This window comes from Hemicordylus capensis, chromosome 2 (genome assembly GCF_027244095.1).
Source record: "Hemicordylus capensis ecotype Gifberg chromosome 2, rHemCap1.1.pri, whole genome shotgun sequence".
NCBI lineage: Eukaryota > Metazoa > Chordata > Lepidosauria > Squamata > Cordylidae > Hemicordylus > Hemicordylus capensis.
In genome coordinates, this window is record NC_069658.1 from 29064633 (window position 1) to 29078767 (window position 14135).

Sequence of the window (14135 nt, forward strand, 5' to 3'; positions counted from 1 at the left end):
ACAGAAAGGATTGTACAAGAGGAAGTCTAATCAGGCAAGTCATCAACTCACTGGCAGAAAACGTTTTCATGTGTTCTTAGGCAAGGCAATTTACGAGAAAACCCACAACAATCTTGCCCAGTAAACAAGAGGTTGCATAACAAATGTTGACACAGTTTCACTTTGAGCTTTAACCCTGCAGAGCACCTGCTTGCTCTCTCTTCCCTCATAAAAGCTATAAATAAATACAGATCTCACACATAGAATTTTCATTAATATTAACTTTAAATGTTTCTGAGTCCAACAGCACGATCCTATCTGTTTGTACCCAATAAATGTCCAGACTTCAGTGGGACTTATTCCATAGTAAGCATGCATAGGAACTGCAGCTTGAAAGACTTCAAGAAAAGTTTATTGCATGAGCTATAGTCTGATCACTCACTAACAGTCAAAACCAAGAGGTATGTCAGCTTTAGGATCAAACTAGATGCCTGACAAGCCCATGCCGTTCTGTCCTGGTTTCCCACACTGCCAGATAAGTATGCAAGACCTTGGAGAATACTGAGGGAGCAAGCTGATCACCCAGCTCCAGCTGAGAGTGTGGCCACCCAAGACCTCCATGCACCTGAAGCAGGGCACCAAATGCCACTTCCTACCATATTTACCCAAATAGAAGGCTACTCTGAATATAAGATGAGGCCTTAAAAGACAGAGGTTAAATACAGTTTATTACCTGTATTTACCCAAAAGAAAGGGGACTCTGAATCTAAGATGAACCCCCCTGACACACACACACACACACACACACACACACACACACACACACACACCCATATTTAACAGGCAAGAACTAGGGGCAAAACCCATCTTAAATTTGAGTAAATATGGTATGTCTACCTCCTTTTTTGTTTACAGTAGCAGCTGCTACTTCACTAGACCAGCATGTGGAGACTCACACTCACCTCCCAATGTGCATTCACTCCAAAGAGGGTCTTCCATACTCCATTGACTTTCCATCATTTTCTCTTCCATTTCCTTCCCTGTTTCATTACTAGCCCAGCACAAGGGTGGTAGGAAAGTGTGCACTGGGCAGGAGGTGGTGGCAGTGGCAGAGGCCAATTGGCATGGCTCTGTTGAACTACTACATTGACAGTGGAACAACTCCACTAGGTATGGTGGCAGCTAGGGGAAGAGTTTTTCCAAGGGCAGTTAGTGAAGGGTGGTAGAGGAAGGCAGGTGAGGAGGCAGGGGGCACCTTCCTGCCCCACTAATGCCCCCCCAAATCCATTGCTTGAGGCAACTGCCTCACCTCAGGAAAGGATCAGCTTGACTTAACAAATGTTGAGAAGGGTTTGGTTTTGGTTTTTAAAGCCATCCATTAGAAAAAAATTTGGCCTTTCTGATCAGAGGTTTATTGGTGTTAGTTAAGTTTTAACAGAATAGAAACAGAAACGTAACTTCTGAAATGTAAGCCAGATGCTAGGTTATCACTGAGCACATAATGCTGAAACAACAGACGGTGGCTTTGTTCATACAAATTTCTGTAAAATAATACAAAAGCTATATGCATGAGTCATACCTTGAAGATACATTGCTAATCGACACAAAATGCAAATTGTGGCTGCTTGAACAAGAGAACAGCACATACCATTTTACAGCACACATGTCCCCCTCCCCCCACTTTAAAGCTAGGCTCAAGGTCTGCCCTTCTAGGGCCTTTACCATTTTTGGCGAATCCCCCAAAGCTGGAAGTCACCCAAACACACACACCTAGTATGATCAAAGCTGCAGCCTCCTATCTACTGGATGGTTCTGTAGCTACTATACAACTACGTGTAGAGAAGTACAGCCCTGCTGAATCAGGCCCAAGGCCCATCATTCAGGCCCAAGAGCAAGAACTGTTTGCGTGCACTGGACACTGGCTGTAGAGGGGACATGGAGATGGAACAGGGGGATCCCAGGGACGGAAGGTCTTGTGTTTGGGGACACTCTCTTCTAGTTCTGTGGAATCGTAGAGTGTTTGCTGATGTAGTTACCCAGGTTTGGGGGATGAAGGGAGGCTGGCGGAGGGAGGCGGCAGCCCCCTGCCCCCCCTCCCTAGTCTGATGTCAGATGCAGGGGCCCTACTAGCCACGCCCCTGCATCTGACGCAGGGGTATGGTCTCTCTCCCAAACAGGGCCACGCAGACCCGTTTGGAAGGGAGATCGGCTCGCACCGCATTGGGCAGCGTGGCCGGAGCAACTCTCCCTGCCTTGAAAAGGTCACCTTTAAAAGGAGGGAGATCAGCGGGGGCCGACCTCCCTCCCAAACAGGGCAGCGCAGATCCGTTTGGGAGGGAGATTGGCCCCACTGCATTGGCAGCGAGGCCAGGAGCGGCTCTCCCTGCCTTTAAAAGGCAGGGGGAGTCACTCTGGCCGCACAGCCAATGCAGCGTGGGCCAGTTTCGGTCCCAAGCGGTGCCACGTGGCCCCATCGGGAAGCAAAATAAAGCCCCTCACGTCTGACCTCAGATGCGTGGGGCATGTCTGAGGCCGCAAGGCATGGTCTCTGGGAGCGGCGACCAGGGTTCTTTGAACCCACTCGCCCAATGGTGGCTCTGCCTCTGGGATGAAGATTTGTATATGTCACATGGATGGAAACGTTATGATGTTTTTATGACTGTTTTTCCTTTTTGTATAATTAGATTTTGTTTATGTAGATTTAAATGTGCTTTTTTAAAAAAATAAAGGCAGCAGTAGTTGGCCAGCTGTATGGCATAGCCTGCTCTAATCCCACACCTGCTATAATATCTAGACTGGCGGCGAGATTAGGCTTGCCAACTGGCCAGAATTTTACTGTGCTTGGTACTTTATACTTTCTACAAAAAAAAATATTTTTAAGAAGTACTCATCAGGCAAGGCACTCTGCACATGAATGCATGAAACACTCAGAGGATTTGTCTGTTGAGCTTAGCTACATTGACTGGCAGAAGCTCTCCAGGATTTCAGAGCGGGGTCTTCCTTAGTCCTACCTGGAAAAGCCAGGATTTGGACCTGGGACCTTCTGGATGCAAAGCAGATGCTCTGCCACTTAGAAATGGCCTTGCTCAGCTGAAGAAAAGGGGTAAGGGCATGGGCCTGAACCTCATGCACATCTGGACTGGGAGGATAAGAACTGCCACCAAATCAAGCGGTTCAGTTCCTGAAACCGGAGCCCATCCAGACATATCCTGAGCAAAAGCAGTCATGTGAACCCTGGCGGCTCTTAACCCGAACAGCTTCCCTCGTGTAGCACTTCAGCGTTCATACTCGAGCATTTCATTGCTCCCAGCATACAGAGATTGGCTGTCCTCTTTCTTGATCTGACCTGGATGCAGAAATTCTGCCCGGCATCTCGTTGGCACTGGTTAGGCAGCAGGCAGACACATTCAGCCTGTGACTCTAGGAGATAAAAAGAGAGAGTCTCAAATAGTACCTGTAGGAGTTCTTCTCGTGATCAGTGAGAAGAGCTCTGGGGTGGTCTGCGGGGAGAGTGGGTTACACTCACCCTCCCCGCAGACAATCTCCTCTCCTTCCTTGGGTGGGCGGATCCATATGAGCGGCTGCTCCCTCTGCCGCACTGGGGGTCAGGATGCTGGGATGCACCACCATGAGCCACCCCGCACCCCAGAAGTCTGATAATGCACCGTGTGAGTGAGTGGTGCATCATTCATTCATTCATTCATTCATGGAACTCCCCCCTCCCCTCCCTGAGTGTGCCAGCCATGGCTGTAAGCAGCCCTGTCTGTAATAGCCGCATCTGACACATGCACAAATAAACGGGGTTAACTGAGTGCTCGCTCCCTTAACCTCATTTAATAGGGTGGCTAAATAGGTAGGTTTGCAACCACGTAGCTTCTGGAATCGGGCCCAATCCTGGCAGTTCACATGCACGTGCAAAACTGGACTGCACTCCCTTTTTGCACGTGTGTGTGAATAGCCTCGTAGAATCCAAGGGAAAGAGTTGTGGTGTGCAAGGAAAAGGCAGTGGAGTGGAATCAGGAATATTAATAGTTTAATGAAATAGATACTATGTACCGAGAGGCAAGTGCAGACTACTTTTCAGTGATCTTGTTGCTGGCTGTTTGTTAACCCCCCTTCTACTCCAGGACTGGAATACAAGTAACTAAAAGCCTTATTCAAAAGCTGGCCTGGATCAAGGAATGGATTAACCAAAAGCACTACAGTACCATGAGAGACATTAAGGCTCTCCACGCGTGGAGAGCCATAATGTCTCTCATGGTACTGTAGTGTTTTTGGTTAATCCATTCCTTGATCCAGGCGGGGAGAGCTGAATTGACCCGCTCTCCCAACAGACAAGCAGGGAGCCTGCCCTGGGCCGCTGGATCGGCCGCCCCCACGATTACTGGCTCCGTCACGGAGCTGGTTGGGGCGGTGGGGTTTGGGGGCCTCCCAGCCCCCGGAAGTCCCAGCATGCCCTGCATAAGTGTGCAGGGCATTCTGGGGAGCCACCTGATGCCAGAAGGCTTGTTGTAGCCTCCTGGTCGGGGGTCTACTTGTGAGTCACTGCGGTGTGGAGCTGAGGCGTGGCAACACATGATCAGAGAAAAAGGGTTAGCGGTCATTCACACCATCGAAAACTGTGTTCTTCCCAGGTTTGGGAACTGTGTGTGCTCCCAACTTTCAGATGTATAGAAGCAAGGTAGGAGGAAAACCTGGGTAGAAGTGATTGTGTGGAAGCAAGGGAACTGAAAATTGGGAGCACACACAGCTCCCACACCAGGGGAGAACACAATTTTCGATTGTGTGAATGACTTCCTTCTCTTGAGATGGCTGTTAAGAAGTTGTGCTTAGCTTAACTAGTTGAGAAATGGTGCAATAGATACAGACTTGTAGTAGCAGGAGGGAAGGAATATGCATTTTTCTTTTTCATTCACTTCCTTTCCCACACCAAGTTTCTCCTGACCACTCTTCACACAGCCATCGCCTATCCCTTTCTTGGCAGGACTTCCCTGTGCAACATGCCAACCAACAAACATTTCATAACTTTGCAGGGAAAACTATGACTGGTTTTCCCCTTGTTGTGCAATAACAGTTGTCCAAATAATCTCTCAGGGATCTGGCTTAGCCAACACATACACAAACTATAATCTCTTCATTAAACATCCCCCCCCCTTTCATTATAGCTGCCTGAACAATATGGATTTCTGATGGAGAAGCTGATCAGAGCTCAATGGAGACAGCCTGGAAATTCCAAGGACATTTCAGAGAACAGACAATAAACACTTCCAATAAATATATAGATATTCAAAGGAATGTTTTATTCTCTATATCAGCGGTTCTCAACCCATGGGACCCAACTGATTCCCTGAACCAGGCCTTTTAAAAACAAAGAAGACAAATCAACCCCTGGATGACCAAACTGAACCAATTAGAAGAAAGGCTCCTTCTGGTCTGGACACTGGTGGAGGAAGCCAGGTGGCAGCTCATGTTCCTCCCACTGGCAGCCCCCCGCCACGCCCCCTGCATCTGACATCAGATGCAGAGGGGGTGGCTGGGGTGCCAGGCGTGGCCCCTGATTGGCAGCAGCCTGGGTTCTTTGAGCCCGCCCACTCTGCCCCCTGGGTCTGGAAGTCCTTGTGTCTAATCTGCAAGATATTCTGCCTGCTCCCTCACAGGTACATAGGCAGCTGCCATAGACTGAGGCAGTTCCCACAATTGGTGGGAACCGCCTGGAGAGGGTTAGCGGGGACAGCGGGCTTAGCCCACTCTCCCTGCAGACGACCAAGCAGTCTGCTCTGGGCGGCCAAAGCAGCCGGCCACACAACTGCTGGCTCCTTTACGGGCATGCTGGAGAGGCTGCCTTTAAGCCTCCCGGTCGGGGGTTCTACTCGTGAGTTGCCATGGCACGGAGCTAACCTAGGCTTGTGGGGGTTATTTAAGTGGGTTAACCGCTTGGAGTGCACCGGGCTCACCTGCGAGCCCGGTGGTTCTCACGGTCAGGCGAAATCAGGCTAGGCTCCCCTAGCCCGATTTCGCCTGATTGTGAGAATAGCCTCACCGAGTCCACAGGCAAGAGAAGTCCACAGGCAAAAGATAAAAGTCCCTCTTTCCTCTTGTTACTCCCCTGCAACTGATATTTGAAGATGTCGTGCCTCAAAACCTGGAGGTAGCCTAGGGAAAAGAGTTGGTCTTGTGGTAACAAGCATGACTTGTCCTCTTAGCTAAGCAGGGTCCATCCTGGTTGCATATGAAAGGGAGACTGGAAGTGTGAGCACTGTAAGATATTCCCCTCAGGGGATGGAGCCGCTCTGGGAAGAGCATCTAGGTTCCAAGTTCCCTCCCTGGCTTCTCCAAGAGAGGGCAGAGAGACACTCCTGCCTGCAACCTTGGAGAAGCCGCTGCCAGTCGGTGTAGACAATACTGAGCGAGGTGGACCTATGGTCTGACTCAGTATATGGCAGCTTCCTATGTTCCTTTAGCCAACAAGATTAGTAGCCACTGATAGACCTGTCCTCCACAAATATGTCTAAGCCCCTTTTACAGCCAGCCAAGCTGGTGGCCATAATCACATCCTATGGCAGAGTATTCCATAGATTAGTGATGTGCTATGTGGAAAAGTACTTCTTTTTATTTGTCCTAAACTTCCTGACCATCACTTTCATGAGATAACCCCTAGTTCTCATGCTCTGAGAAAGGGAGAAAAACTCCAGGCACCATTTTAGTAGATGTATTTCCTCCTGTGTGAGAAAGTTCAGCATGCTATCAAGGGGAGGTTGGTGGTAATGGGTGAATGGGCCTTTCCTGTGATTGTGCCCAGCATGTTTAACTCCCTGCCACAGAACGTTTGGCTAGCTTCTCTGTTGACAGTGTTCCAGCACCATCTGAAAATGTTTTATTCCAGCAAACCTTTTAAGGTTCTGTAGCTTTAATGCAGTCTGTGGCTTTCCTCAAGTGCTTCATTGGTTTTCACTGCTCTTTTAGAATTCTCTTTTTAATATATTAATTGTATCTTTTTCATTCATTCATTCATTCATTCTATTTCTATACCGCTCTTCCACAAATGGCTCAGGATGGTTTACACAGAGAAATAATACATAAATAAGATGGATCTTTATTGTTATTTATGTGTCTTGTTAGCTGCTTTGAACATCTTTAGATTGGAAAGGGCAAGAGGGATATAAATGTTAAAAATAAATAAAATAAAAGCACATGCTCTGCTCAATCTGTGGCATCTCCAGTTAGAGAGCAAGGCTGAGAAATGTCTCTGAGGCCATTCACATCATCAAAAACTGTGTTCTACCCAGGTTTGAGGGAGCTGTGTGTGTGCTCCCAATTTTCAGTTGTATGGAAGCAAGGTAAGAAGAAAACCTGGGTAGAAGTGGTTGTGTGGAAGCAAGGTAGGAGGAAAAGCTACCCAGGTTTCCCTCCTACCTTGCTTCTACACAACCAAAAATTGGGAGCACACTCAGCTCCCAAACCTGGGTAGAGCACCATTTTTGATTGTGTGAATGACCTCTGTGTCTAAGACCTTGGAGATTTGCTGCCCCTCCAAGTGCACAGTACTCGACTGGAGTACTCAGTAGAAGTTGCTCAACAGAAGGCAGCTTCATATGAGAATGCCTCTTCTACATCAGGGCCTGCCACCTGTAAGCGTTTTGAAAGAATAGAGGGAAAACAAGGGACAAATAAGCCTCCACCTGGATTAATTTGGGCACTTTTTCAGAAGTTGCTACAACCACCTTTAAGCAATTAACAGAATTGCTTGGCTTGTTTTGCAGATCTAATTGCCACAGCTAAGATCACAGCATCAAGCCAGGAAAATTGGAAACTACATATACATACCCAAACAGCTCTCCCAGTCATAGCAGATGTCATAGCCACAGGGTTCCCTCTTTACACTGTGGGTAGAGATGTTGGCCCTTTCGATGGCCCAGTGCAAGTTGGCGTTACTTCGGCAGGGGCCGGAATGCAGGAAGTGGAACGAATTGTCTCCCAAGCACTTTTCTGCCAAAAACGGACAGCTGGATTTTGTAAAGGCTTGTTCAGAAGCTGTATTCAGGACACACACATCTTCTGAATAGTGGCTGCCAAGAGACAAAGGAACATCTAGAGCTGGGTAACAGAACAAATGAAAGGAACAATACCCAGGACAGTGCAGATGTCAGCATTGTTTTTGGGCTCATAGATCCCTGCGTTTGCTTCAGGGGCTGTTGAACAGGCTGTTGAACAGGATTTATTTTAGCATTTATATCCTGCTCTTCCTCCAAAGAGCCCAGAACAGTTATTTGTTTGTGGTTGGTTGTCCTCACAACAACCCTAGGAGGTAGGTTACGCTAAGTGACTGGCCCAGAGTCACCCAGTGAGTTTCATGGCTGAATAGGGATTTGAATTTGAGTGGCAATGATAAACCCCTCCTGTATTCTACCAAAGAAAACCACATGGCTCTGTGGTAGTCAGGAGTTGACACCGACTCAACAGCACAACTTTACTTTACTTTACTCCCCAGTGTTAGTCCAACATTCTAACCATTATGCAACACTTCTTATGTTAATCAATGATCCCATTCAAGTAATTTCAGGTTGTTTTAGCCATCGGCATGCATGTGATACTGAACATGCCAGGCTGTCTATGGAAATATGAAAGCACTTTTTGGGGCTTCACCAATTTATTTCAAGTCTTAAATTAACATGACATACTTGAAGTATTTGCAGAAAACGACGTCCTGAGAAACTCCTGAGGGAGTGAGTGGACAAAGAGATGTAGCTCGGTGGCAGAACATGAACTTTGTATGCAAACAGTTCCAAATTCAATCCTTGTCACCTCCAGGGAAGGCAGTAAAACACCCTTGTCTGAAACCCTAGGTAAGGCTTCCAGTCAATGATTAATACGGATTAAGATGGAGAAATGGTCTGACTCAGTATAAGGCAGGGGTTCCCACACTGTGCATTTTATTTATTTAGCAAGCAAGCAATCAAATTTGTTCACTGCCCCAAACCTGTGTCCCTGGGTGGTTCACACCATTATTAATTATTAATTATTATTTATTATTATTATTAATTGAATTTATATACTGCATAGTATAAAGATCTCTAGGCGGTTTACAGAATTAAAACATACAATTTAACACATTTAGAATTCATAAAAAGATAAAAATTATAGATAAAAATATGTAAAAACACATTAAAATTTAAAATACAATCTTAGTTGAAGGCCTGGGAAAACAGAAAATAAAAGTCTTAAAACAATTCAACACCACAGTCAAATTAAAAACCTTGGGCAAAGAGATAAGTCTTTAAGTACTTTTTAAATGTTGTCAGAGATGAGGAGGCTCTTATTTTAGTAGGGAGCACATTCCAGAGTCTTGGGCAGGCAGAACACATGTCCCAGATGCCACTTGAAGGGGGGTGGGCACCATTAATTATTTTTTTTAAATGGCTGCTGAAAACAAAATGGCCACTGCACTTGCTCAAATGGCCTCTGTGAGGCCCTAGGCCATGCCAAGCCTCGCAGAGGCCATTTGAGCATGAGTGGTGGCCATTTTGTTTTCAGCGGCCATTTAAAAAATATATTTTAAAAAACGGCCACCGCACATGCTCAAATGATCCCTGTGAGGCCCTATAGGCCAGCAGGGGGAAGGGGAACCTTTGCAGACCCTCCCCACGGCCTTTAGGAAGCCCCCCGAAGGGGCTACAGGTAAAAAACAATAATTTACTATAATATGTCACTGTACACATATTCAGTTTGGCACTATGTACAGAGAATCAGGGCTTGTGAATACTAAGCTGAAGATTATGTGCTACGATTGTATTCATTTGCTCTTACTTTGCTTCTTGTGATAAGTGGGTTAAATGTGATGTCTTAATAATATGGCTATTAATGGTGAGTTTGTCTTTGAATCAGTGTGAAATCCTTAGTATTAATGCCCACCGGGAGTTCCTTGCTCTCTTTCTTTCATTGTAACTGTCTTTCTGAAATACTAGAATATATTCTAAGCAGTGACACAGTTTACTCTGCATATCCTTTAATTATTTTCAGAGTATCTGGGAAAAGTCAAATTCTCCATTTATTTTTAAAACTTATGTAATAGTGATGCTACAATGCATAGTAGAGAATTAGACAGACACTTCTGTTTAGTTTTCCAAGTACACCTCCACATAGTATTTGGGTATTTCATGAGTCCCAGCATATTGAAATTTGTAGTTTTCCAGCATTTTTTGGTTTCGCTACATCCACTGCTAAATAGTTTTTGAAATATGAAAAGATTAATGAGCTTGACTTGTATTTTTGAGCTGATATTATGGTAAAGTTATCTGAAAGATGGGTGTCAGATATTTGGACAGGGGTTGCAATTTCAGTGCTTGCCCTAGGCGCTATTTTCCCTAAATATGCCTCTGGTCTTGGGGCAACAACAGAGAAGGCCCATCTCTGTGTGGCCACCAGACGAGCTGGTGGCAACTACAGATGAGGCTCTCCAGATGATCTTAACAGGCGGTGGGGCTCATGGCAAAGAAGACATTCTCTTAATACCCAGGGCCTCCGCTCTTTAGGGCTTTATAGGTTATAACTAGCACTTTGTATTTTGCCCAGAAACTTATTGGCAGCCAGTGTAGTTCTTTTAGTATAGGAGTAGTATGATCTCTTCAAGATGACAGAGACCAATCTGGCTGCCGCATTCTGGACTAACTGCAGTTTCTGGACTATGTACAAAGGCAGTCCACATAGAGCACATTGTAGTAGTCAAGTCTGGAGGTGACCAGCATATGCACCACTGTTCTGAGGTCGGTCATCTCAAGAAATAGATGCAGTTGGCATATCAAGACTCACAACACACATTTATTCTGCTACTACCTCTGGTCAAACAAGCTTTGGCTGGTATCCAGACTAGGTATGTTCTGGTGCTGCTAATGCTTCATTGATGCTATCAGGGAGGGGCAAATTTTATTCATCAATTCCCCTCTGAAGCTCACTGAGACTTATGAAACATGTCCTGGAGGGCTATGCAATACTCTGGGACATGTTTTCAGAAGAGGAGAGCAACAAAAATTGCTCCTTCCTGATAGCACCAATGCAGCATTAGCAGTAGCAGTACTTTGATAGTCTGGATGCTAGTCTTTTGGTGCGGGGGGGGGCGCATTTCAAACACATGCAAAACCCGTTTCACCAGAGACAACAGTGGAGTAAAAGTAAAATGTGCATATAAAGATGCCTCTGTTGTCTACTCCAGCCTCTTTATTTGCAGGAAAAACCAACAAGCTTTATACTTGCAGTGAAGTTTCCTGTATCAGTTGCAACCATTTCTGTTAAGAGGCAAAAGCATTTCACAATGTGTGAAAGATAAACCTCGAAACTTTACTATGCATACCTTACCTGTCACAATCCTCTGCTGGGGACATGCACACACACTGGGATCCAACCTGCTTTTGGCCTGGGTTGCAACTGCCTTGAATTTGGGAATGTTCATCTGCAAATGTAAGCAATGTCACGATTTGGGGGAGCACGGGAAGTTTAAGTTTGAAACTCAGCAAAACGAGAAGGGCTTTGAAGGCACAGAGGCATTATGAGAAGCAAGACGACATCCTGGTTGCATTCACACGTAATGCAGAACTGCAGGTCCAATGGACCCGCGGTTCTGCTCCCCACCCCCCTGTCTGCATTCAGACAAATCGGAGATCAGACTGGAGACAGGAGGGGGAACTGGCTGTGCGGACTTCCTTCTTGCTTGAAGGACAGCCCACACAGCCAATCATGGCTGGAGAGAGGCATTTCCTCTCTCAACTCCGGTTAGAGCAAATGCAGCCTCCAGTTCTGTATTTGCTTGTAACGCTCAGAAACTACAACCTCAGCTATCAGCAGCTTTCCAAATGGAAATGGAGTTGTACACATTCGGACAAATGGCTTGCAAACCTCTCACCCCTGCAGCTCCAGTCCTGCATTACGTGTGAGTGCGGCCACTGGCATATAAGGCTCTAGGGCTGCACTCCCAAACACACTTGTGGAAGAGTATTTGTCATTGTGGTCATACAACATCAACAACACTTCTATTTTTTTATTTGCCCATTCTCTCTCTCTCTCTTACACACACACACACACACACACACACACACACACACACACACTACTGCTGCTGCTACTCCTGCTACCCATATGCTGCATTTCAACAATGTTTCCAAAGTGGTTTACATAGAAAAATAAAGAATAAAAAAAGATGTCTCCCTGTCCCCAAAGGGCTCACAATTTAAAAAAGAAACATATGGTAAATACCAGTAAAAGCCACTGGAGAGATGCTGTGCTAGGGCTGGATAGGTCCAGTTGATCTCCCCCGCTAAATATAAGAGAAGCACCACTTTAAAAGGGTGCCTCTTTGCTCAGTTAGCAGGGTTAAGCACACACACAGAGACACTTGTGCACGCACGCACACACACACACACTCACTCCAGTCAAAGTTTTCCACAGCAAACCAAGTCCCAGATTTCGCCCCCAGGATTTAGGGGTAATCCATACCCAGTTGCTCAGAAATGTTTGGCAGGGGGAGTGGGGAGCAAATAAAAGGAGTATTGTGGTTTTACATTGTTCTTTATAACAAAGGCAGGATTCAAAAACAGTTTTTTAGCAATAGAAGATCTTTTCAGCTCCGTCTCAGCTTCAGGAAAGAAGAGGAGGAGGAAGTAGTGTCAGGCAGCATCCTTCCCTCCTCCTCCTCCCTTCCAGTTGGCTGACGGTCAGTTATATTTCCCTCACTGTTGAGCCTGCCAGTAAGGCCGAAGAAGGGGTGAGCTGAACCTGAGCACTAGCCAGCCAGCAAGGAGGAGGAGGTGGTGGTGGTGGTATTCTTCCTGACACTCCTCCCCCTCCCCTTCTGAAGCCAAGACAAGTCCTTTAATCAGGAGCCAGCAGCATGTTAGTGAATTGAGGGAGGTGTGAGGGGAGCAAATAGCCAGATTCTGCCTAACCAGAAGGCTCCTTCCCTCTTGGGCCCCGGCACAAGGACCTCTCCTTGATCAATTATAGCTACACCCCTGACTGGAGGGAAGTTATGCTGGATTGAATAGGGACAGCTGCTTTCTCCCTGCTAAATATAAGAAAGTTGCCACTTTAAATGGTGCTTTTTTGAAGTATAGCAGGGGATGCGTACACATGCTAAGGACCAGGGGCATATCTAGGGTGGAGTAGGCAGGGCACGTGTCCTGGCAGCCACTTGAAGGGGGGCGCCATTTTTTATTTTTTTTAAAAAAAAAAATTAAATGGCCACCGAAAACAAAATGGCCACTGTGCATGCTCAAATGGCCTCTGTGAGGCCCTATGCCATGTCAGGCCTTGCAGAGGCCATTTGAGCATGTGCGGTGGCCATTTTGTTTTCAGCAGCCTTTAAAAAAAACTATTTTTAAAAATGGCCACTGCACATGCTCAAATGGTCCCTGTGAGACCCTAGAGGCCAGTGGGAGGAGGGGGAACCTTTGCAGACCCCCCCCCCATGGCCTTTAGGAAGCCCCCCAAAAGGGCTACAGGTAAAAAAGATTTTTTTAAAAAAAATTAATATAATATAAGTCACAGTACACATATTCAGATTGGCACTATGTACAGAGAATCAGGGCTTGTGAATACTGAGCTGAAGCTTATGAGCTAGGATTGTATTCATTTGCTCTTACTTTGCTTCTTGTGATAAGGGAGTTAAATGTGATGTCTTAATAATATGGCTACTAATGGTGAGGCTGTCTTTGAATCAGTGTGAAATATTAAGGCCACTGGGAGTTTCTTGCTCTCTTTCTCTCATTTTAACTGTCTTTCTGAAATACTAGAATATATTCTAAGCAGTGACACAGTTTACTCTGCATAGCCTTTGATTATTTTCAGAGTATCTGGGAAAAGTCAAATTCTCCATTTATTTTTAAAACTTATGTAATAGTGATGCTACAATGCATAGTAGAGAATTAGACAGGCACTTCTCTTTAGTTTTCCAAGTACACCTCCACATAGTATTTGGGTATTTCATGAGCCCCAGAATATTGAAATTTGTAGTTATCCAGCATTTTTTGGTCTGGCTAAGTCCACTGCTAATTAGTTTTTGAAATATGAAAAGATTAATGAGCTTGACTTGTATTTTTGAGCTGATATTATGGTAAAGTTATCTGAAAGATGGGTGTCAGATATTTGGACAAGGGGCACAATTTCAGTGC

The 14135-nt window shown here is 45.8% G+C and overlaps 1 protein-coding gene across 4 annotated transcripts in view; it reads right to left on the bottom strand.

Moving 5' to 3' along the window:
• Nucleotides 1-1368: 1368 nt before the first annotated feature.
• C6 (complement C6) overlaps nucleotides 1369-14135 on the bottom strand; it is a 121799-nt gene continuing 109032 nt past the window's right edge. For 3 of the 4 annotated variants that reach the window (XM_053289754.1, XM_053289756.1, XM_053289755.1), the window contains 3 exons: nucleotides 11329-11422; nucleotides 7804-8045; nucleotides 1369-3399 (listed from right to left, as the gene is read on the bottom strand). In XM_053289754.1, the coding sequence (XP_053145729.1) occupies nucleotides 3224-3399; nucleotides 7804-8045; nucleotides 11329-11422 (512 nt within the window). In that variant the 3' untranslated portion in view covers nucleotides 1369-3223. Of the gene's footprint in view, nucleotides 3400-7803; nucleotides 8046-11328; nucleotides 11423-14135 lie in introns of those variants that run through there. The other variant, XM_053289757.1, reaches the window with a different exon arrangement.